A 26521-nucleotide genomic window follows, 5' to 3' on the forward strand; every position below is an offset into this window, starting at 1 on the left:
ATTATGTAAATATTTAAACTCCCTAACATAAAATAACAAAACAAAATGGAATTGTTTTTAGTCGAAAAAGTCTGAAAACAAAATAGAATTGTTATTAGTCAAAAAAAGTCCGAAAAAGTTCATCTAAAAAATCTTACTAAAAACAACTAGAAATAAAATTATTAATTTAACATTGACCTTTTTTTAGGTTTTGACAACTCATGATTTTACCTATGGTATTTGTTATAATGCAACGTATTTAAATTAGGAAATCCAATATGGAATGTAAGAGTAGTGTAATTCATTTCTATATATCAATCCAATCAAGCACAAAACATCCACTTGATGCAAAACAACCAAAAGAAATGAGAGATTTGAAGAGGAGCACTATAAATTGTATTTGTGAGTTAATTTGAATTTATTTATTTCTAAACTCATGTTTATTCGTAAAACATCAACTTGATGTAAAACAACCAAAAGAAATGAGAGATTTGAAGAGGAGCACTATAAATTCTATTTGTGAGTTAATTTGAATTTATTTATTTCTAAACTCATGTTTATTCATACAATTTTAATGGTTGCCTGAAAATAAATATGGTTTAAAATCATAGTAATTCAATTTTAATTTGAATTTATTTATTTCTAAAGTCACATTTATTCATAAAAATTTAATGGTTGTGTAAAACTAAAAGTATGTTTTAAAATCATAATAAATAATCTAATAAGATAAAGATGATTATTCAATAATTATTATTTAATTAATCAAAATAATTAGCTTCTCTAGTCTCATACAAGAGGTTGAGATTATACAAGGAAGCTTTAGTGTGCATTTCATAACTTACCCCCAAAAAGATTCTACACATAATTTGAATTTATTTAGTTCTAAGGTCATATTTATTCATAAAATTTAAATGGTTGTTTAAGAGAGAAAATATGCTTCAAAATAATATTAAATGAGTTTTAATTTAGATTTGTGTATTTTCAAGTCGAATTTATTTATAAAAAATTAATAGATGTATAAGAGTCAAAATATACTTTAAAATCATAGTAATCAATCTAATAAGATAAAAATAATTATTCAATAATTAAATTTAAATCATAATTATAATTTTTATTATTATTATTTATTTAATTAAATTAATTACTTTCTTTTGTAAAATTTTATTTTCCCTTAGTAAGAAAATTTTCGTGCTAAAAAAAGAGCTCCTCATAATTCAACAACAAACTAATTACATAGTTAGAAAATAACATTTTATGATAAAAAATAAAATATTTAATATTTTTAAAACAAAACAAAGAATAGGCATATACTTTATGTCCAGCCATAATTAAAAAATTAAGGAAAAAAAAAACTTACACAAAAAAAAATTGTTTTTTTATACCATCACCAAAAAATTAAACCAAAAAAGCATGTAACATATGATATTTAAATAATAAATAAACTTAAAAATCAATAACAAAAAATCAAACAGTGCATTTTTAAAAGGAAATTCATGATTAAAATTATTTTTTGACCAGTAAGAGTGCCAGTCAAATTTTATATGCTCTAGTAAGTACGTTCGTGCTTGCCTTTGGCTCTGTTATAACTATCATTAATCATGTACAGTTACGCACATCCCATTGCCATTTCATTTGCGATGCCTCCCAAAACCAATTCCTTCGCATCTCGATGCCTATCCCCCAAGAATCTGCGGCCATTCTCGGACACAGATGGGTGGAGACTGAGCACAAAAATTCGCACATGGTTGCTCTATATGTCCATTCTCATCCTTTCCACATACGCTCTTCTTCATATTTATATGAATCACATGGACAGTGTTGGCCTTCCTGGCATTGGGATTCGCGTTCCTGCGGCTTGCACACACCCAAGCTTCATCGGGCAGGCTGAGGCCGATAATGAAGGGGAAGCGTGGAAGAGAAACCGGAGCGAGTTGTGCAGGAGTAAAGAGGCATTCTTGGATGACGATGAACATAAAGATGAGAATCCATGGCGGCAGATGAAGTGGATAGGCGAGGCTGCCGCCTGTCCCGTAAAAGGTCATCTCATTGAGAAGCTCGACGATCGCAACAACTTCCGTAGAGGTTTCGCCCTCCGCTTCGCCAACGATGTGGAAGACAAGACGCACATTCTGCCATGGCTTCTGCCTTCCAAGGCGATCGATCTCCATCGCAGACAGCGACGGGTTCTTCTGGATCTGGGCGCCAATGCATTCAGCACTAGCTTAACCTGGTTTCTTCGCATGTACCCTTGCGATTTCACCGAGATTCACGCCTTCGAAGTCGATTCCAAGCTCCTGCAGAAGCCAAACCCTCCTGGTTTTGACGAACAGAGAAACGTGGAACGAATGAATCCGTCCTCCATCAATGTAAAGACCACTCCGCAGCCTCCACAGTGGATGGTGGATCGAATCCTGCTGCACTACAGCTTTGTGTCAGACGGAGATGATGAAGCTAGCAATGCGGTAAATATAACAAGGTTTATGAAAGAGGAGCTGCAGTTGAAAGCGACTGATACAGTGGTTGTAAAGATGGACATCGAGGGAAGCGAGTGGCCAATTCTGCGGCGTTGGCTCAGCGATCCAGAGATGCATCTTATCGTGGACGAGCTCTTCGTGGAAGTTCACTACAATCATCCATCCATGTGGAACTACCACTGGTCTAGATTCGGTGACATCACCAGGAAAAATGCGAAAGAGCTTCTCGCAGATCTCAGATGGCATGGCTTCTACGCCCACTTTTGGCCCTAATCCATTAACCTACCTCACGCCCTCCTTTCACCCTCACATTCAAGGTGTGACAGTCAACGTACGAGGTTCCTCCTTTCCTCCGATCATCTGCCATCTTTGATTACAATGAATCTTATTTTTCTTTCCCTTCACGTTAATTTCTGTAATAAAGTTCGAGATGCTACTCATAGCAAAAACGCGCTCCATAGTTTTGGATCCAATTCTCGGACATATTGTAAATATCCAGAAAATAATTCTGGAGGTTGCTCAATTTTGAGAATTATAATGTCAGTTTACCAGAAGGTAGCAGCTAGTGGTTGAATATACATTTGTGAGTTCTATTGTATTCTGAAATTTCAACGGATTAAGACTTCCAAACCCGAGCTTAGGGATAGCTTATTTGTGTTTGGTATACCTACAAGAATAGCTTATTTGTGTTTGACATTTGTATTATGAAATTGGAACGGATTACGACTTCAAAACCCGAGCTTAGGGTTAGCTTATTTGTGTTTGACATAGCTGGAAGATATTGCAATCAGCATATTTGTGTTTGACATATCTACAAGATATTGCAATTGATAACAAATGACAGCAATATTGCTGAGATTTATTAATACTTTTAGGAATTTGTGAAATCAGTAATATTTATTATTTTTAGGAATCTACAATCGATGGAAATAAAGATAATCAATTACGAGAGATCAATCACAAGATAGATGGTTAATCATCAATATTCTTCTATCTTGGTTTAAAATTTATGATGTTGGTTATTAATTTGATTGGTTAATTTCTAGGGTTAATTTAATTGGTCTAGTTTTGTGGTTAATGCATTTTGTTACTGAGAGTTTATGATGTCACTTCACCCAAAAACTCTCAGTGTTTGATTCCCTTAATAAACCGGTTAGAAGTAATCCCTTAAAGTAAATCTGCTTGCAACCATGTTTATTTAATTGCTTATTAACTTCAAATATTTGATTCAGACTTTATTGTTATGTTAATTTTATGTAAGTATATGTTCTAGATAGCTTTGTCATATGAGGATGGGTCAAGCATATTCTCGTTACCTATTATTCTTTGCTTTGTACTATTGTATGTTAACTCTCAGTGTTTGATTCCCTTAATAAACCTGTTAGAAGTAATCCCTTAAAGTAAATCTGCTTGCAACCATGTTTATTTAATTGCTTATTAACTTCAAATATTTGATTAAGACTTTATTGTTATGTTAATTTTATGTAAGTATATGTTCGAGATAGCTTTGTCATATGAGGATGGGTCAAGCATATTCTCGTTACCTATTATTCTTTGCTTTGTACTATTGTATGTTATCATGGACGGGCTTTCAATTTCTCCGACTTACTTCATATTTTTTTTTAAAGAAGAAAAAAAAAAGTTTGCTTTAGTTTCATTTACATATGATTTAAGTTGTTCTAACTATGTTACTAACATTTCTCAACAAAAATACTATATCTCACCCACATATAATTTTGTTAATCTTTGATTATAGACTTAATTATTTTATCATTTTTTATTACTTCAAAAAACATAAACATATAGATGCATATTAAAAAAAAAGAGATATACATTTAGATGCATATTAAAAAAAAAGAGATATACATTTACCAAAATGCCAAACTAATAATGGGACCCTCATATTTAAATATGTCCTGAGAGCATGAAAAAATCATTTTCATATGAAAAATACTCTATCACACTTGGAATAGAAGAGAAACCACTTTTTGAAAGATGATTAACTGCTAATTTTGTTCATGATAAATATGGAAGAAAGATATCCTTGAGAATGACCTCATCGTCGATCTTATCTTATTCATACAATTGTAAAGCTCAGGAATCTCAAGTATGTATGCCATATTAACCTAATCAATGGATAATTTAGAGTCCCCAAAGACTACCATTTCATCCAAGGCAATCCACTTGGCACAAAAGAGTACACCCCATAAAGCTAGGATCTTTGTGCTATTATTAGAACCCTTACCACTCGACCATATAAAATGGTAGAAATCCCCAGGATTGACAATAATATACATGCCACTAACAATAGATCTAAGGAAGATGCCTTGTCAAAAACCTATTGGAAATGAAGCCCATATATCCTTGAGAATGCACCTTCTAATGGGTAGCTTCTCCTTTATCGCACCAATCTTCAAAAAATAAGCCAAGATCTTATGACATGTCATACTAAGAGCTGGCTCAATGTCAAGACCACATGCAAACTCCTTCAAGGAGTTGAGGAGAAGGACCAAGAAACCGAATAATGGAAAAGATCAGGACCACATGCAAACTCCGTAGGATGCATGATCATCTTGAGGGTTAGTATGATAACTAAAGAACATCTTCCTAAGTACACTGCTTAGTTGAGTTTGTAGGACTTCTTGTCATTGTCATATCATCATATCCTCAGTAACATGCATGTGCGCAAACATGAAAAGTCATCTCATGTGTTTCTTCTACATGCCTTGCTTCTTTTCACTTGTTCGACTAACTATCGTCTTTCGCATGTTGATTTCTATGTCATGCTTGCGACCTCATTCTAGTGATGTTGAAGGTTGTGTTTGAGTTGTGTTTGCCATGTGCACATCTATCGCCCTCAGACACAATGTTGTATGCACTATCGCACAAGCGTCGTCACGGTCGTTCAATGATCCATCACAACCGTCACAGTTGTTGTTCACATTGTTGGTCAGTAACACTGAGTATGTGTTGCCTTGATGGTTTGAGGCATCTTGTCGTCAAGTCATGTTGAGTGTGTGTTTGCAAGTCACGTATGAAAAAGTTCACTCACTCACACACTTAGTCATTTTGTTGAAGTTTTTATGACTAGATCATCCTCCAACAGCCGGACCCTCGTTGAGCTGCATTGCGCAGTGTCAACACTCACTGAACATGTACTGCTGCCCAGAATTGCGCAGAGCTTGAGGTTGTCTCCCAGGCAGCCTGGACTACGCAATTCTGGAATAGAACGAATCGATTGTCACTCAGAACAACGCAAAAGTGTCCAACAATCCATTTCAATTTGCACTGCCAGCAAGATAATCAACCAACCTTCCTACTGGTCAACTAGAGAGTTTGACTGGGCACTGATCCGAGGACTCACTCCCCAAAAAAATTGTGCAAAAGTTGTAGACCTTGCCTACTTTGCTGAATCAAGAAATTGTGCAGACAGGATGGATAGACACCCAGTGCCCGTGATCCGAATGGAAAATGGCATCAACCCATGGTACTCATCCACCCATATTATTAATCGACCCATGGGATTTACCCATGGTATTGTAAATGGCATCCGCTCGTGGTATTGTAAAATCCACCCATGGTACTCATCCACCCATATTATTCATCGACCCATGGAATTTACCCATGGTATTGTAAATGGCATCCGCCCGTGGTATTGTAAAATCCACCCATGGTATTCATTCACCCATGGAATTGACCCGTGGTATTGTAACTGAAAAATACTATAAGTAACAAGTAAAAGGACAGATTGTCCGCCACAATGTAGCCTTTACAGTTCAGAGGCATGTAGCCACCACATCTCTTCTCAGAGATAAGCTACCATCACCCTAGCTGGTTTATTTTCATTACTATTTTAAATAAAAGTTTCTTTGTGGTTTTATTTATTGGGCATTCTCCTCTTTTTCTTTTGGCAATTCAATATTTCAGATCTTGGGGGTCTCTCCCCCCAAGATCCATTTCAATCTTTTAGATCTTGGGGGCCTCCCCCCAAGATCTGGATCAGTGGTATCGGAGCAGGTTACGATTCCATGGGAATGAGGGTTTCATGCATATTTCAGTCTCAATTTTTTTTTTTTTGCAGGATTTTTTTTTTTTGGCGGCGACTTTTCAGATCAGATATGAAACATTTGGTACAAAATTTACAAAAAAAAAATACTAGATCTGGATTCCTCTCGAAAAATCACCCAATTTAAAAAAAAAAATGGGTCGAATCGGAGTTCGGATGTGGGAGATATCGCTGATTTAAAATCAGCTATTTTATCAGAATTTTTGTGACGGCGGAACTGTTGCAGCGCGAATCTGAGATCTCAGAGTGTCCAGATAGGGATTTCCAACTCATGGGAAGATGCAAAATGATCCTTCTGCTTCTAAAAATAGGTTATAATAAATATTCTGAGTTATATTGGCCGAGTTATGTCCATTTTAACTTTGGAGCAGCATTCAGAGTGGGTTTCCATTGGAGACGTGCCCTCCCACCCCACTTTAGTAGGCACCTGCTTCACATTCATCAGTTTCAACATAGCAGCATTCAGATTGGGTTATTTGGAGACGTGCCCTACCACCCCAGGCTATGTAGGCACCTGCTACTTTATCAGCAACCAACATCATGGTTATGGGTCAACCGCATAAAATCCTTGTCAACGAAGTCCATTTGCTACGCCGCACACTGTCAGAATCACAGGTGGTCACAAGCATTACAGGGTATCTCTATCCTTGGATCTTCGTTTATCGGGGTTTTGGGTTAACCACATAAAACCCTTATCTTCAGTAGCTCTTCATATTCCACAAAGGCTTCGCAGGAGGGAACTTTATGCAATGGGGACCATTGCTTCTTAAGGAGGGAGGAATGATCCGAATGGAAAATGGCATCAACCCATGGTACTCATCCACCCATATTATTAATTGACCCATGGGATTTACCCATGGTATTGTAAATGGCATCCGCCCGTGGTATTGTAAAATCCACCCATGGTACTCATCCACCCATATTATTCATCGACCCATGGAATTTACCCATGGTATTGTAAATGGCATCCACCTGTGGTATTGTAAAATCCACCCATGGTATTCATTCACCCATGGAATTGACCCGTGGTATTGTAACTGAAAAATACTATAAGTAACAAGTAAAAGGACAGATTGTCCGCCACAATGTAGCCTTTACAGTTCAGAGGCATGTAGCCACCACATCTCTTCTCAGAGATAAGCTACCATCGCCCTAGCTGGTTTATTTTCATTACTATTTTAAATAAAAGTTTCTTTGTGGTTTTATTTATTGGGCATTCTCCTATTTTTCTTCTGGCAATTTCAAGTTTTCTGATCTTGGGGGTCTCTCCTCCCAAGATCCATTTCAATTTTTTTGAGATCTTAGGGGCCTCCCTCCCAAGATCCGGATCAGCCGCCCTTGTCTCCCCCAAAAAATTGCACAGCTTTTCTAGCCAGACACCTAGTGAGTCGGTCGGCTGCTCACCCAAAAACCCGCGCAGATTTCATGAGCAAGCCCCTCAACTGCCCAACATCCTGCTCAACTCAGAAACTGTGCAGATGTGTTCAGTCAATCAACCTCCCAACAATTGCACAGGTTTTGTCACCAGAAACCTTGTAGCCCACAGTCAGCTCCCTGGAAAAAATGTGCAATTTTTCCCCGCAAGCCTCCTGCAGCATGTTGTGAGCTCCCTCCAGGAATTGCGCAGTTTTTGTTGCCAAGTCTCCTGCAGCCTCCTGCTTCCTCCCTCCGGTAATTGCGCAATTTTTGTTGCCAAGTCTCCTGCAGCCTGTTGCTTCCTCCCTCCAGGAATTGCGCAGTTTTTGTTGCCAAACCCCTGTGCAGCCCACACAGCTTTCCTCCAAAAATTACGCAGATCTGCCCCCCAGTCGAGCTAGATCCCGCGAACAGTCACTGCTATTCCATATTGTCCATCTCAATCTCCCAGTGACTTTTGCGCAATTTTCACCAGTGGTGCCTTGTGCAATTTTATAGTGTTTTCCTCTCTCCCGGTGATCTGCATCCGAAAGAGAATAACAATGCATCATGGTAAACTAGGAGGTTTATGGATTTGATGTCTGTTGAAAATGCAACAAGATGATGGAGCTTAGTGAAAAGAAGTCACCTTCACTAAGTGGGCCCGCAGGCTATTTTTGGCGCAAAGTCTATTTTTAGACATATGGATCATGGTCTATGAGTTGCAGGATGCTATTTATGGATGATTGGTCATGTTGGTAAAAATAGATGGACTTCTATTTTTAGACACATGTACAAAGTCTATTTTTAGACTACCAGTCTAAAAATAGAACAGTCAAATATTATTAGCTCTTAATAATATTTGGACTATAAACATTATCTTATCCTCTTGCAGCACTTCAGTTCGAGCTATGGATGTGGCACATGCAACTGCCAGAAGGAAATATACTTTTCCTATGGGTTAGTTGAGCTATTGCATGATGGACTTCAGTTAGAACTCAAGTGATTGAGTTTGGTGTAGTTGATTGGGGAGTTGATGGAGTTGTGTTCAGTTTGACTTAGTTGAACTAGTTGTATTTAGTCTAACTGCCAAATACACTAGTGATGAGTGATGTGAATTAATTATTAATTAATTCACTAATTATTAACTCATCAATCAACTAAAGAATACATCAGTTAACTCAGTGTATGGACAGTCCAGTGGAGACAAGTGTTAGAGGTGGGTGAAAGGGTGAGACTACTATCAGTGGTGACTATAGCTGTGCATGAGATTTTGCACAATCATTGATTGAGATTGCCAATGAGGATTGCGCAGTACAAGCCAAGATAATTTGAACTTGGATCAGATCTATTCTCAACTTGGATTGCGCAGTAAAGGCAGGCAAACAGTGGAGGAGATTTGAACCTGTGACTTGTTCAGATCTGAGCTAGTTTGTGTGTAGCAGGTGGAGATAGTACTGAGTACTTGTGAGGAGTAGTGTACTATGTATTGTTACATATTCTCTATCATTATAATATACAGATAGTTGGGGGTTTTTAGCTGCATGCTTTCCCCATTACATACTGTGTTGATATGTGTGATTGAAGTTTCAATGTGCGCATGCGATTGTTTTTAATTCCGCAAATTGATGATCAACGTAGAGGAGGTTATGTATTATGCATGCATTCCGCAAATAGTGTATAATCAGGATAATCTCTGTGAATAAGTGTTATATTATTCAAAATTTCTACAATGTTGTCTCATTTTGAGTGATTGAAGATACAGGTATACGGATAAGACATGGCATGACGATGGATGGGATGAATAAGGAGAGTACATGCAAAGAGATGTGTTCGCGAATGGACGAACAAACGATGCATGCGAGGAGATTTTCTCGCGAATAGATGATGCATGTCAGGATATTTTTTCACGAACGGACCAACATGTCAAGCATGCCAAAGAACAAGAAAAGTAGTGACCTGCACATGCAACATCAAGTGAACACCAGGACCATCGAAGACTCCATGCATGTTTCCATGCGAAGGTGAAGCTGTGATACACGAAGAGCACATCCATCACTCAGCATCACTGCAACTCGACATGGACACCAGCAATAGCATGGACATACTAGCACTGTCTTGTCAAGTCGTTTCATGAGTCAGGTGGCCACATCACTACTGTGGGCCCCACTGTGTAAATCAATGTAATGTAATGTGGAAGTCCACGAAGACCACATGTCATACAAAGAGTCATGTAAAACTGAAGAGTCAAATGAGTCAAATGGTCATGAGGGAAGTCGAACAATCAAAAGGGCCAATTTTTTCCTTGGCCATAAATACCCCCTCATTTGTACATGCAAAGGACTTTTTCCCTTGGCTCCTCCCATGTAGCCTTGAGAGTTTGTAATCTTTTCTTTGAGGAGAGAGCAGTGGCTCCAACGCCCCACCTACGGGGTTAGTGATGTATGGTGTACCGAAGTGTCTCAGAACTTTCACTTGATACAAAAACCTATTAATAGGCCAACACGTTTTCACACACATATTGTAACTGTTTGTCAGACTAATCTTGAACACTTGTAATGCATGTTGCTTTAACCCGTGTTAAAAAAGTTGAACTCTTTCGGTTGCTTACATATATTTACGAAAATGTGTTGTATAAGTAATTAACGTTGTCCCGCCCATGTGGGTTGCTTCACTGGACATCAGAAAAAACCTTTCCATAAACTTGTTATAACGACTGTCACACTCACGTAGAGTGCTCCGTTAGGTGTTGTACATGCTATCCCTTCTTGTGTGTTGTGACTCCCACATCTGTGTGGAATTCTCCTTCGGATGCTGCACATGTCCTATTGTGTTGTGTGTCTTTGATAGAGTTGTGACTTTTCCCTTTTGACCAAAGACTCACTTCACCCTCTCTCTCTGCAGTGAAAGAACCTTAACACAAGTAACACTAGCACTCACTAGGCATGCAAACCTCGATGTTTTTAGACAAAGAAGACCACTCTCACGTGCTGACAAGCAAGAGATAAGGCATATCTTTAAGATAATGGAAATTGGGCCCTTGTACCGGATGGGATTGCTACACCAAATTGTGTGAGGTCTAGTTGGGACTTCATACCAAGGAGATCCCCTGATGTTGGCGGGTCCATCATCGTAAACATTTTGGCACTAGAAGGAGGGCCATATGACAAGCCGAGTCCTCACAATCTGTGTTAAAATTCACACATCTATCATTGAGTTTGTTACAGTTCACCCTGTGAAATGTCTATCCAACGGACATATCTTTCACGTCGAGAGGGAGTTCTAGGATGACTTGTCACAAATAACATATGATGGTGAAGGCGAAGTGGCCTGGCCTGAGCACTTAGATGACTTCCATGCACTCATGGAGAACGTGGAAGGTTTTAATGTAATAGAGGTCTGTTCTCTGCTCACACAAACTCTTCGCGACCACCCATTGCAATGGTGTAGCATACTACCTCATAACTTCGTGCACTCATTCAAGCAGTTCAGTGATCTAATTGAATCTATTTTTCACCATTTTGATCTTGAAGCACTTGATAAAAATTGTTAAAACAATGTGTTGGGATGGGGTCCCTGGGTCAGGTTTGGGGCAAAATCCCAAGTTTTGATGTAAAAAGATGTAAAGTCTCCGCAAATTGTGGACACGGAGCACGAATTTATTTAAGAGTCAAAAAAGGGTTTTTACCCTCATTCATGTAAACTCAAGTCAGTTTTTGAATATCTACCCATGGTTCGTGGACCATGGGATTATATAAATAGGTGTGTCTTAGAGAGTCTAAGACATGAAGGATATAGATAGAGTCTTTTGTCTATGGGTATGACAGAAGGAATCTAGAGAGATAACGTAGGGAAGTAAGAGGAAAGGCTCTGCAGTTGAGTGTGCAGAGGCCTAGAGTAGTGTTTGCAGCTGAGTGCAGGGAAGTATTGAGTCTGTAAACCAATATTGAAGATCGATAAAGAAGACTGTTGCATAAATTCCTATGTTTTATCTCTTTACTTTTGTTATGTATGATTGCGATATATGTTGTGATGAAATGATTCCTTTATAAAATAATGATGTATTGATGCACGACTTTACTTGATTCGTCATATTATTTGAATGCAATTAATATTAAGTGATTACGTGAAGCTCATAACACTTTCTGTTAAAGTTATCAAACACTTAGGTAGATCTGAGTAAATATTGATCTAAGGGTAATCTATGGTGCACATAAGTAGCTAATTTTCCTTTTCAGGGTCTGGAAAAGCCAGTCAGAGACCTTCGCAGAGGTTTAGAGGCCGATTGAGGGGAGTTACAACGCTAATTCTTAAGGGCTTAGAAGTATGTGCGAAGGCAGATCTAGGTGATAGAAAGACATCACATTGATCTCTGGATGCAGAAACTTGGTTCCAGCATCCCCCCATACTACTTCGGGTGAGACTTCAGTCCGTGCTATGCGGGTTGATACCAAAAGGGCCAGTAGTGTAGGGATTTGTTTGGCGCAACTAACTTTGAACCTGGTTCAAGACCCACTAAGCCAACAAATGGTTTCATTTTCGGGACCGGTATTTGCGTAAAGAGATGTGTGATGTCACATCACTAGAATCCAACCAAGAAGGAAATTAAGAAGTGGTTGGATAGAAAGATCCACGAATTTGCGGTGCAGCAAATCAAGAATCTGCGTCTAACAAAAGAACAATGGTTGGACAAATATTTTTACACAGAAGTACACGAAATTTTCTTCTGTACCTTCTTGATCGAACTAGACGAGTGGATAGCTAAATTGGCAGATGGCCAAGGAAGATGGAGTCTTGACGATCCAATAGTGTGGACTTCGGAGCTAGTGTGGAGGTTGGAAGCCTCTAAAGATAAGATCGTGCGTGTTGTTGACCATTAGCTTGATCGGGTTATACGAGGATTTTTTAAAGAGTTCGTGGTTGACACCTCAGTCACTTACAATGAAGCAGAGCGACGGTTCTTCAAGGGATCACGAGGTAAGTATTTAAGGTCTCTGAATACCTATATTAATATTCTCTTGTGTGCAAAATGGCTTATGCCATTGCCTTGATGTTTGGATCTATGCAAAGTGGACAGAGCTTTAAAAACCAAGAAAAATCAGGTCCTAAATATATCCTGTTGATTGGACCTCCTTCAAGTGACGATGAAGGAGTAGTGCAGGCCTCGCCACGAAGTGCTATCAAGTTGATAAAGTAGGGTTTTCCGCAAATACATCATCCATCCACATCACCTCCACCTTCACCTCCACAACCTACACCTTCACCCACTCCACCACCACCACCTCCATTAAACATGTCAAATACCATGAAGTTGCTCATTTTCAAGGGCTTCGGAAGTGAGGATCTAGATCTTTTTTGGTTTGTTGCGAAGGATGTGTGAACAACATAACAAATTACGGATGATAACATAAAGAAGGCGTAGTTGGTTACTGCCTTGCAGGATCGCACACCGACATGGTACGTTAAGTACTGCGCTGATAATTCGTAGGCGTCATTAGTAGATACTCAGACTGCTTTGAACAAAGAATTCAGTAAGCCTAAGTCTGAATCGCAATCGGTAATTGGATTTAAGGAAATCATGATGAGTCTCGATGAAATGCCTTGGGAGCTAGATCAAAAGCTGAAGTGTAGGATCCGCAAAGCTAATATGCATCTCACAGATAGTCAGCATCATGAATGGTTTATAGCCTCGCTCTTGCCCCACCTAAGGATTGCTTTATCACATCAAAAGATAGGAACTCAGGCGGAAGCTCTAGAAATCACGATGAGATTGCATGAAACACATATTCAGGACATGTCTTTGGGAGTCCAACAAATTCACTCGCAGTTATAGAACCTCTATTTGGAATTGGAGAGCTTGAAAAAAGTAAAGGAGGCTAGGACAGAGGTGCGTGAGGAAGTCTGGTGCCTAAAGTGTAAGAGCCAGGGGCATGATAAGGATCAGTGCCTATTTTCGTGAATTATATCATGGGGGGGCTGATGCCCCTGAGGTAGGAAGCTCCAGCATGATGAGGTATGGGGCCCGCGCAATGGTGTGATATTTTTCAGGTGCCTAGAAAACATGTAACAGATAACTATCATTGGCTGCAAAAAATTTTGCAGACACCACAACAATTGTTTTGGAATTTCTGCAAATCGGTTGGCCATGATGAGTGCCACTTTCGTAGCTATGAATTAATGATGGAGAGGACGCCTATGTATCAAATGCAAGCAAAAAATCAGACTTCGGATCAAGGTGCCTGGGGACCACGTGGGGGATTTAAGGGGCGCAGACGAGGCCGCAGAGGAGGAGGACCTAGTAGAGGTCGTGGACATGTCATTTGCTATAATTACGGAATGTCAAGGCACTACGCATGGGAGTGTACAAGTCAGACAAGCCCGTCATGGCAATATTACACTCAGTTTGACCACACAATAGAAGAATGCCCTGTGTTGATAACTAAGATGCAGGAGAAGAAGGCGCAACCCTAACATCCTACCCAAAACTTGCAGATGATGAAGGCCAAGCCCCGCGAGGAAGATCCAAATGTGAATATCGTGCTACGAAGCGGAATAATGACTGGTGATGATAAAGGAAAACAACATGAAGAAAGTGGGTGGGTCCGTAAGGCCCCAGAAAAGGAGGTTGGGTTTGATATGGAGCGTGCGAAGGAAATGTTTATGGAGGCAAAGAAAAGCTTCGCTGAGGCCTCTACCTCAGGAAGTTAGGACAAACTCCCAGCAATCAGCACACCTATAGAGGTTGACCCCTCTTTCCTTACCACCTTCTTGGAGACTTGTATGAAACTACCGCATGATAGCAAGGCTGTGAAAGGGCTACGAGAATTGATAAATAAGTGTGCTAAGAAGGAAAATGCTCGTGAAGGACACTACGTAGTTAGAAAGTTTGGCAAACATAAGACAAGGATAGGGCATGAGATGAGACTTACTACGCAAATAGGAGATTATGAGATGGACCAGGTTGTTTTGGATTTCAGGTCTGATGCGAACATTTTTCCTAAACAGACATGGGAGAGGATGGGGAGACTTGTGTTGCAATGGTCTTTGATTCAGTTGAGGATGGCGAACCAACAGAAGATTATCCCTATGGGACATCTGCACGGAGTTACCATAGATATAGAAGGTGCAAGTGTGCTGGATAATTTTGAAGTGATAGAAATTGTTGATGACAAAAATCCATACCTAAAGCTTGTTGGAATTGACTGGGCTATTGATATGAATGGGGTAATCAATTTGAATAAGTGGATAATGTCGTTCAAAAGGTAATCACTCCGCATTGTAGTACCATTGGACTCTGCAGAAGGACTGCGCTATACTCAATCGGTCCTTGACTATGAGGAAAGTGATCACGATTTGGATCAAATCTACAAAATTATGGTGCGAGACCAATATTGGGTTAATACAATAGCTTATGGATGGATTGCATGGGACTGCGAAAGATCGTGTACCTTAGACTTAGATGGAGAATTGGAGCATTGGTAGGATAGGCTACCTGAAGTATCTACGTTGTGTTGCAATGTGATGACTAAATCACTGCGTTGTGTGTCATCAGAGGTAAGAAATTTACCTTATTATGATGGTTTAATCGATGTAGATAAGTTTTTGGATGCTTTTGAAAGAGAAATCCCAGAGGATCATCATTTTCAGGCTCTGGATTGGGCACTGCACGCTACGCCCGCTTAATGGTGGGGTACGCACAAGGAAAGCTTTGATGGATGGCGTGATTACAGGAGGATGATGAGGATGCAATTTGGTCCTCTTGAAGTGTGATTAAATGAGAAATATGATGGGAGGAATGGTCCATGTGATCATTTAGAAAAGTGGGCTAAAGTCTATGGAAAAGAGCCGCAACCAGAGTGGGTGCACCTATTGTGTCACACTCTGGATATAATCCCTATGAATTTGTACTTGGAAACAAAGCTCTACCACAGCACCGTGGAGTGGGATATCTTAAGGGAAGGCTTTTCGATGACCTTTAGTTTTGAAGATGGGTTCGAAAGCATTGATAGGTGCTACAGGAGGATAGGGCAGCGATCTTCAGAATTCTGCAGGATCCTTTGGAATTGGCTCAACTGGATTGGAGTACCCAACTGCGCCATACGCTGGCATGCTATAATGTGACTGCTGAAGGGGAGGATGAGGATCTAAGGAATATCAATACCCCAGAAACGGAAGGTCGCCGCGAGGTCGAAGATCCATAGATAGAGAACCAAGATATCACCACATCATTGAAAACTATGTGAGTAAACATTTGTATTGAAGCAAAGCCAAAATTTGTGAATATTGGGGATTACTGGGATGATGCCACAGTGGATAAAGTTGCTTAGTTACTCCGCGAGTACCAGGATATTTTTCCTACAAAATTTTCGAACTTGAAAGGCATCATAGGCGATTTGGCTGTGATGAAAATAACTTTGAAACCAGACAAAAAGCCCATCAAGTAAAGGCCATATCGCCTTAATCCCAAATACAAGGAAAAAGTCTACTTGGAATTGGACAAGATGCTTGAGGCAGGTATTATTGAACCAATGGAGGAATTTGATTGGGTGAGCCCAATGGTAGTTCAGGAAAAGAAGAATAAGGGAGAGATAAGGATTTGTGTAGATCTAAGAAAGCTTAACGATGCCTGCATCCATGATCCTTTCCCGACACCATTCACTGATGAGGTATTGGACAATGTTGGAGGACATGATGCCTATTCATTCATTGATGGGTTCTCTAGATGCCATCAGATTAAGATTGTGCCAGAAGACAGGAGTAAAACAACCTTCATGATGGAACGGGGTTGTTTTCAGTATACGGTGATGCCATTCGGACTTAAGAATGCACCGACGATATTCTATCGCGTAGTCATCGCAGTGTTCAAAGAGTTTATTCACAAATTACTGGAGGTATATTTTGATGACTGGATAGTGTTTGGTTTAGTAAAGCGCCATGTAGCTAGTTACCACTTAATGTTCAATATGTGTTGAAGATATCAGATCGCGTTGAACCTGGAGAAATGCTTATTCTGTGTCCCCTTTGGAATTTTGTTGGGTCATGTGGTGTGCAAGCAAGGAATAATGGTGGATCCTACCAAGATCGTGGTAATAGTTAATTTGGAGGCCCCAAGGAGTGTCAAACAGTTGCGCGCAACACTGGGCCATACTAGGTATTATCGAAAGTTCATTAAGGCTTATGCTCATATTACTATGCCTATGGAGAAGATACTGAAGAAGGACGCTACATTTTGTTGGGATGAAGAATGTTAGCACAGTCTAGATGTATTGAAAGAAAAGATGGTCACCGCATTGATCTTAGTCTTCCCAGATTGGAAGAAGGAATTCCATGTGCACATTGATGCCTCGTGTATTGCGTTGGGAGAAGTGCTAACACAAGCTGGCGAAGGAGAGATGGATCACCCAATAGCTTTTGCGAGCAGGAAATTATCAAAGGTTGAGAGGAACTACTCAATGACAGAGCATGAGGGATTGGCTATGGTATATGCACTCCAAAAATTCAGACACTATATGTTGGGTGGACACTTCAAGATGTACATAGACCACTCTGCCTTGAAGTACCTAGTCAATAAGCCTGTGTCGGGGGGGGGGGGGTATATGTAAATGGCTGCTGTTGTTTCAAGAATATGACTTTGAGGTAATTGGAAGCCAGGAAGGTTGAATGCAAGACCTGACCATTGTTCGCGAATTGAAACAGGGGAGGAGCCTACTAACTTGGAGGAAGGGTTGCCCGATGCGCAAATCTTCACAGTGCATGTAGCGGATAATAATTTTGCAAATATTATCCACTTTTTCACTATAGGGACGGCTCCAAAAGGATACACCATCTAGCAGAAGAAAGAATTAGTAGTGCGCGTGACAGATTTATCGGTAATTGCAGGACATTTATATAAGATGGGATTGGATGAGGTACTCCGATGGTATGTGCCCGATTTTGAATGAAATAGCATCCTCGCTGAAGCTCATGGATGAGCCGTGGGAGGACATTATGCAGGAAAAGAAATAACGTAGAATATTTTGCGCGCGGGTTTGTGGTGGCCTACATTACATAAGGATACCAAAGCATATTGTAGGGTGTGTGATGCATGTCAAAGAATGGGCAGGCCATCATGAAGGGATGAGCTGCCTCTAAACCCTCAGTGATCTGAAAATGAGATCTTAAATCAATATAAAGGTATTACAGACTCATGTGCAGGAATGCCTATATTACTTAGTGCAACGGATCGAAAAGATTGCGAATAATATAGACAATGAGTAGTTAGAAAACATAACAGTCACACACATTCACACAAAAAATAATCAAGGAGTTCACCAGACTTCCTGGCTACGTCTCCTGGTCCATCTTTTAGTGTTCAACCTCTATATTATGTCTTCAAGAGTAGATTATTACAAGTGTGAGCTCAAACCGAGTCTCAACACAACAGTGACAAAACAACAAGGATTTACTTGAAATCCTCAAGTCTACAAGAGTACACAGAGTTTCCCTCTTGCTCCCTGTCTTCTGCTTTCTCTTTGTCTCAACAACTACCTCCTCTATCTTTGCCAGTGAATGGCTTTTAAGCCTATCGGTGCTTGTCTGTTCATCTCCCCTTTCGGGCTCTTTGGCTTCTGGCCGCTGGCCCTTCCTCTCCTTCTGGAGTGTTTAACAATCATTGCTAAACTCCCTAAGGTATGGTGGCCACCTATTCATAACGGAAAGGACCACTGGCGCGGGTGAAATCCCAAAAAGTCGTTTCTCTGTTTACACAGAGAAATACACAGAAAACACTAAAAAATCCAACAAAACACTTTCTATCGGACTTCAAATAACATTGAATCCACCCTATAATCCTATCGGGTCCACCTTTGGTCGCTATCGCAAGCCCACCGTTGATCTGCGTGATCTCTGATCCAATGGTTGATATCTATTTTGGGCGGCTTATGTGTACGGAGATTACCTGCCCGAAAAGGCGGTTTTCTCTCTCCTGCGCCAAGCCACGTGTCGGCCAGTGTATGGGATCAGGCGGAGCCCATACAATACCACTTACTGCCTGAGGCCCGCCTGAAATCCCACTTACTACGGAACTCAAATAATATAGAGTTGCATTTATAAACCTTTCGGGTCTGGTTTTATCGCTTCGGTTCTATAGCAGAAATGCGTAAATACATAGAAAAACCTGACAAATCCCTTTTTATCGGAACTCAAAATATATCAATTCGTGTCCATAAACCTCGTCAGATTCGACTTATCGCAAGTTGCATATTGTATCGGCCCCGCTCCTTTGTATCGTTGCGATGCAATATATCACAATCACATATCGCATGGTCTTCGGGCCTTTGGTAAGTCCTCCCTTGTGTTTTAGCGATGCGATATTGCGAGTTAATCTGGGTCGTTGATCTGCGCGCTCGATCAATGGTCCTCGTTAAATCACGTTGATTGCTATCGCAATTTCCATAGGGATGCCTTCGATGTACTCTGCTGACTTCTCCCGATTGCGATATCCTGATTTGATATGGACCGTTGATCGGTTCGATCTGATGGCTCTTGTGCAGCATTGCTTCCACCTTCATTTAGCTCTGTTTTCTGCCATTCTTTCACTGTTTTCCCTTCCGATAGTGTTTTCGATAGTTAAGATATATGAAGACTTAGAGGTTTTAGGATCCATTTTGGATCACGCCTTCCCACTGAAAAGATTTTGGACCACCAAAAGTTGGTTTTTAGGCATCGATCAAATGAGGATATAGCTCCCTCACTTGTTTAACTTCTATCCATCATGCTTTGCTTGGATTTGAACCTTTGAGCCATATCCTTAGGTACTCAACATCCCCTCCACGCATAGTTCTTACCTTCTTGTCCATAACTATATCTTCATGTAACTCATTGAGATATTCAGGCAACAGATCCTCAATAGAATGCAACTGACTTTGCTCTTCAGGATCTTCAATTAATGAAGGTTCATACAATATCAAGTTTTCTGCATTAACAACTGAATAGATTTGCATATAAGCTGGCAAATCAAGGTGAAAAGCATTTTCACCAATTTTATCAAGTATCTTGAAAGGTCCATACCTTATTGGTTTTAGCTTCTTACCTTCACCTTGCATTCTGTCTTTGTTGATGTACAGCCAGAATTGATCACCAACTTGGAAACTATGCTCAACCTGATGCTTGTCATGTCTTGCCTTGTACTTGGCTTTACTTCTTTCTAACTGTTCCTATACTGCCTGGTGAATTTCCTAGATTTGTTCAATGAACTTGGTTGCTTTGTCCACATCATTGTGTCCATCAACTGCTATGTCTTTACCAAAGACAAAATCCAAGGGAGACTTTGGTATAAAACCAAAACAAGTCTTGAAAGGAGATCTATGCATAGAAGAGTGCTTGGCATGGTTGTAAGCATGTTGCACATAACACAAATGCTCATCCCAAAGCTTGGGATGCTTGTTGCAATAGCCTCTGAGAAACTGGATCACTGTCTTGTTGACCACCTCTATCTGACCATCTGTTTGTGGATGAAATGTTGTGCTCTTCTTCAACCTGGTGTCCATCAACTCCCATAGATTTGACCAAAATTTCCCAACAAATCGAGAATCTCGATCAGATACAATAGAAGTGGGTAAACCAAAATGAACCCATACATTCTGAAAGAACAACTTTGCTGTTTGTTCAGCTGTAACCTGCTTGTTACAAGGTATCAAAATACACATTTTATTGAACCTATCCACAACAACATACAAATAATCATGACATTTTCTAGATTTTGGCAATCCCCCAACAAAGTCCATGGAAACACTTTCCCAAGGACGAGAAGGAATTGGAAGTGGAGTGTACAAGCCTAATTTTCTATTACTGGGCTTGCTTGTAGCACACATAGTACACCCTTTGATATATCTAGAAATTGTCTCATGCATTCTTGGCCAATAACAGAACCTTTGCAATTGTGCAACCATTTTACTTACACCAAAATGCCCTAATATTAGAGAAGTATGTGCTTCTCGAATTATGTTAACTCTTTCAGTTTGTGGAATGCATAAATTTCCCAAATGATATAAGAGTTGGTCCTTTACATAATAATCCAATTCTTCTACTTGCTTGCCATGACTTAAAGTTGCATATACATCTTTAAAATCTACATCTTGAGCATATTGTTCAATGTAACTTTCATGCATTACTGAGTTATGGTTAAGTATAGTAGATGCATTTATGATTGGTCTTGATAACATGTCTGCAACCTTATTGTGTATGCCCTTCATATATCTGATGACAAGATGAAATTGCTGTAGAAAACCCATCCACCTATAATGTCTTGATTGCTGCAATCTAGTTTGTGAGTGCAAATATTGAAGTGGTTGATGATCTGTATGTATGATTGTTTCCTTACCCATTAGGTAATGTTTCCAAATTTTCACACTCTGTACTAATGCATACAATTCTTTATCATATGTGGGATAATTAACTACTGCAGAAGTAAATGTCTCAGAATGATAACATATGGGTTTACTGTGTTGCATCAACACTGCTCCCATGGCATAGTCACTAGCACCTATCTCAATCTCAAATGGATGTTTAAGATCTGGTAGTGCTAGTACTGGTGCTGTACTAATTTTTTCTTTTAAGGTGTCGAAGGCTTTCTGCTATTTGCCTTCCCATTTAAACACCTGTTTCAATCCTATTAAAGCATGTAATGGAGTTGCAATCAATGAAAAGTTAGCAATAAACTTTCTCCAGTATTGTGCTGCCCCTAGGAAACTTCTAACCTTTGTAGCAGATTTGGGTTTAGGCTAGTTCACAATGACTTCAACCTTAGAGGGATCTATCTTCAATTCACCACCCCCTACAATATGACCCAAATAACTTAAAGATGTTTTGCCAAATTCAAATTTTGACAGTTTTACATAGAGATTTTCTCCTTTTAAAACATCTAAAGTCTGCTTTACATCCTTTACATGGTCTTCCCATGTCTTACTAAAAACAAGAATGTCATCTAAATAAACAATTACAAAATCATCAATATATGGTCCGAGTACATCATTCATAACTCTCATAAACGTAGCAGGAGAATTAGTTAAGCCAAAAGGCATAACCAACCATTCATACAGTCCTTGCTTTATCTTGAAAGCAGTCTTCCATGCATCTTGTTCTACAACTCTGACCTGATGATAGCCACTTCATAAGTCTAACTTGGAAAATTAAACTGCTTCTTTCAATTGATCTAATAGATCATCAATACGAGGAAGAGGATAACGATTCTTGATCGTTATTTTATTTAGTTCTCTATAATCAGTGCACATTCTCCATGTACCGTCTTTCTTTTTCACCAGCATGATTAGAGATCCACATGGCGATGTGCTTGGTCTTATAAACCCTTTTTTGAGAAACTCCTGTACCTGCTTCTTTATCTCTGCATTCTCTAAAGCTGACAACCTGTACATTCCAATGTTAGGTAATGGAGCATCTTGCTGCAAACAAATATCATGTACTATTTCTCGCTTGGGTGGTAGACCTTTTGGTTCTTGAAATAGAACATCATACTCTGAAACAACTTTAACTAAATCAGCTTTCTGTTTAGCATCACAGCCTTCAAATGCATTGGATTTTTCAAGATCCTTTGCCTTTACAACCATAAGTAAAAACTGCTTACTTGAATTCACAATTCTTTTCATCTATCATGAGTTTATGAGAGAATAGTTATTTTTTAGTTTATGAGCTCTTATAATATATTCTATTCCATCTTTAGTGATTTGATACTTATTTTCAGCTCTATAGAAAATAGCTTTCCTATCATACAAGTATGGACTTCCCAAAACAATACCACATATATCTAATGGAACTACATCTAACTCAACCTCATCTACAAATGTTGATCCAATAGCAAACCTAAGTTTACATTGTCTCATTACTTGTAGCTTTGTTTTATCACACACCCAACCTAATGGATATGGCTTCTCATGAGGTTTTGTTTGTAATCCCAACTTCTTTACAATCGTTTCAGAAATCAAATTTAATTGTGATCCACTATCAAACAAAGTATCAATCTTATTATTCTTGGAAATTACTCTAATACGAAAAAGCTCATTTCTTTCTCTCTCATTACTTTCATTATCAATAGATTGTGTAGAATTACTTGTGGATGCTTCAAAATCCTTACCTCTTATACTCGTGGTTGTAACTATTATTTCATCACCTGAATTTGACCCCTAGTCTTTCTGAATAGTAGCAACATTCTTCTTCTCCTTTCCACCAAACTTGTTGGGTTTCAGTTCTGGATGCAAAGACCAGTAGTGTGCCTCATCGTGTCCTTCTTTCTTGCAATGAGTGCATGAATGTTTATCCTTCTTTACAGTGTTTGCTTTCCTTTCCTTCCATTTCAGTTTCTTCTTTTCCTTGCTCTTGCTTACATAATATTTACATGTTCCCCCAATTTCTAGATTTACATTCTTACCTCTAGCTTCTAGATGTGTGGCTTGAACTGATACATCATCTAAGCTAGTGGGATTAAACATGAGAATAGTATGCTTTAAATAGCTATGAAGACCACCTATATACTTCAATAAAGTTTCAGGTGAGTCTAATGATATTCCTAGAGTTAAAGCTCTCTTTCTGAATTCCTGAGTATAACTCTGTACACTCTGACCCTTCAACTGGTGAAGAGTTTGCCAACTCATCATTTCCTGCTGCATGTAAGCTAAATGATAGAATTTCTTTTTGATAGCAGAAACAAAGTCATTCTAGCTAGAAAGGATTTTACCATGTTTTTTCATATCAGCTTGTGTCTTGCCTTCCCACCATACTAGTGCAGTTCCTCCAAGTCGAAGGCTAGCCAGCTGAATCTTTCTCCTTTTTGAATCAATGTTTTGCACCTTGCAATATACATCAATTTGTCTTATCCAATTATCTAGCTTCTCTGCATTTAGTTCTCCATCATAAATTGGCAAATCAAACTTCACATCTAATTTAATCAAAGAAGTTTTCTTCTTTTTCTTATCAGGGCTAGCTTTATGCGAAGAAGATGATGAGGTAGGTGATGATGGAGGAGTTGGTGGAGAAGGCATTTCTCCTTTTCCTTTGCCTTCTGGAGAGGCAACTAGAAAAGGTTCCTCTGCTCCTTTGTCTGGTTTAGGTGTTGAGGTGCTTTCACCTTGACCCTTCTTAAACTCTAAATACATCTCTTCCACCATGGCTTGCATGGCCTTAAAACCTTCCATAAATTGAGATTTTGATCTCAATGGAGTTTCTTTTGCCATTCTTCTATGAGAATAGACTCTTCCAATCTCTAGATTAGCCTCAACAAGTTTTCCTTCTTCTAGTTTTAGCTTTAATCTAGTTATCATCCAAAATCTAGACAAGCTTGTCTAACCTTAACAAAACCTAATGCTTTGATACCACTTGATCTAAAAATGAGATCTTAAATCAATATAAAATTATTACAGACTCATGTACAGGAATGCCTATATTACTTAGTGCAATGGATCAAAAAGATTGTAAATAATATAGATAATGAGCAGTTAGAAAACATAACAGTCACACACATTAACACAACAAATAATCAAGGAGTTCACTAGACTTCCTTTCTACGTCTCCTGGTCGAGCTTTCAGTGTTCAACCTCTATATTATGTCTTCAAGAGAAGATTATTACAAGTGCGAGCTCAAATCGAGTCTCAACACAATAGTGACAAAACAACAAGGATTTACTTAAAATCCTCAAGTCTACAAGAGTACATAGAGTCTCCCTCTTGATCCCTGTCTTATGCTTTGTCTCTGTCTTAGCAACTGCCTCCTCTGTCTCTGCCAGTGAATGGCTTTTAAGCATATCGGTGCTTGTCTATTCATCTCCCCTTTCGGTCTCTCTAGCTTTCGGCTGCTATCCCTTCCTCTCCTTCTGGAGCATTTAACAATCATTGCTAAACTCCCTAAGGTATGGTGGCCACTTGTTCGTAATGGAAAGGACCACTGGCGTGGGTGAAATCCCAGAAAGTCGTTTCTCTGTTTACACAGAGAAATACACAGAAAACATTGAAAAATCCAACAAAACACTTTCTATCGGACTTCAAATAACATTGAATCCACCCTATAATCCTATCAGGTCCGCCTTTGGTCACTATTGCAAGTCCACTGTTGATCTGCGTGATCTCCAATCCAATGGTTGATATCCATTTCGGGTGACTTATGTGTATAGAGATTACCCACCAAAAAGGTGGTTTTCTCTCTCTTGCGCCAAGCCACGTGTCGGCCAGTGTATGGGATCGGGCGGAGCTCGTCCAATACCACTTACCAACTGAGGCCTGCCCAAAATCGCGCTTACCATGGAACTCAAATAATTTAGACCTGCATTTATAAACCTTTCGGATCCAGTTTTATTTCTTCGGGCGCATTTCCTTTGTATTTCGGTTCTATAGCGGAAATGTGTAAATACATAGAAAAACCTTCCAAATCCCTTTTTATCGAAACTCAAAATATACCAATTCGCATCCATAAACCCCGTCGGGTCTAACTTATCACAAGTCGCATATTGTATTGGGCCCCCTCCTTTGTATTGTTGTGATGCAATATTGCGATGGGATATATCGCAATTGCATATCGCATGGTCTTCGGGCCTTTGGTAAGTCCTCCCTTGTGTTTTAGCAATGCGATATTGCGAGTTAATTTGGGCTATTGATCTGTGCGCTCGATCAACGGTCCTCGTTAAATCACGCTAATTGCTATCATGATTTCCATAGGGATGCCTCCGATGTACTCTGCTGACTTCTCCCGATTGCTTTATCCCGATTTGATTTGGACCATTGATCGGTCCGACTCAATGGCTCTTGTGCAACATTGCTTTCACCTTCTCTTAGCTCTATTTTCTGCCATTCTTTCACTATTTTCCCTTCTGATAGTGTTTCTAATAGTTAAGATATATGAAGACTTAGAGGTTTTAGAATTCGTTTTGGATCATCAGGTGTCATTGCATCCATTTTAGAAATGGACAATCGACGTTGTAGGACCGATTCAACCACCAAGAAAGAAAATAGGTGTGCGCTATATCATCACTGTGACAAAGTATCTAACTCGATGGGCAGAGGCACAACTGGTGAAGGATTGTACCGGGGCTACAACAAATAAATTATTGTTTGAGTGCATTTCAACCAGGTTCGATTTCCTGAAAGTGTTGATGAGTGATTGCGGTATGCACCTAATGAAATTATCAGGATGTTGATTGAAGAGTTCCAGGTTTATCATCAGAAGAGTACACCATATCATCCTTAGGATAATGGAACAATTAAGGCGTTCAATAAGATATTGGAGAATACACTGTCAAATATTTGCAACACATAGTGGAATGATTGGGATGTGCGCATACCGATAGTATTATGGGTGTATAGGGTTACTTGCAAAAAACTAACATGTCAGACACCTTTCCGGTTGGTCTATGGCATAGAAGCTGTGATTCCTATGAAATATATCGTGCCTAGTCTACGCATAACAACTTTCATAGGGATGGCGGACCACAGAGCCTTGGAAGAACAGCTCACGTAGTTGATGGAGCGTGAAGAGGATAGATTCTTGGCTAGATTTCATCAGCAAGTACAGAAGGAACGTGAAAATGCATGCCACAATCGACACATCAAGCTGTGCACATTCGAGATA

The 26521-nt window shown here is 39.4% G+C and overlaps 1 protein-coding gene across 1 annotated transcript; it reads left to right on the forward strand.

The window, feature by feature from the left end:
- Positions 1-1577: 1577 nt before the first annotated feature.
- Positions 1578-2917, forward strand: LOC149169201 (uncharacterized). Its single transcript, XM_089425112.1, has one exon. It carries the CDS (start codon positions 1578-1580, stop codon positions 2724-2726), a length of 1149 nt encoding a protein of 382 aa, XP_089281238.1. The 3' UTR covers positions 2727-2917.
- Positions 2918-26521: the final 23604 nt, after the last annotated feature.

The sequence above is a fragment of the Pinus tabuliformis genome, chromosome 4_2 (genome assembly GCF_031772625.1).
Source record: "Pinus tabuliformis cultivar Carrire ecotype Pingquan chromosome 4_2, CPIR1, whole genome shotgun sequence".
Classification (NCBI taxonomy): Eukaryota; Viridiplantae; Streptophyta; class Pinopsida; order Pinales; family Pinaceae; genus Pinus; species Pinus tabuliformis.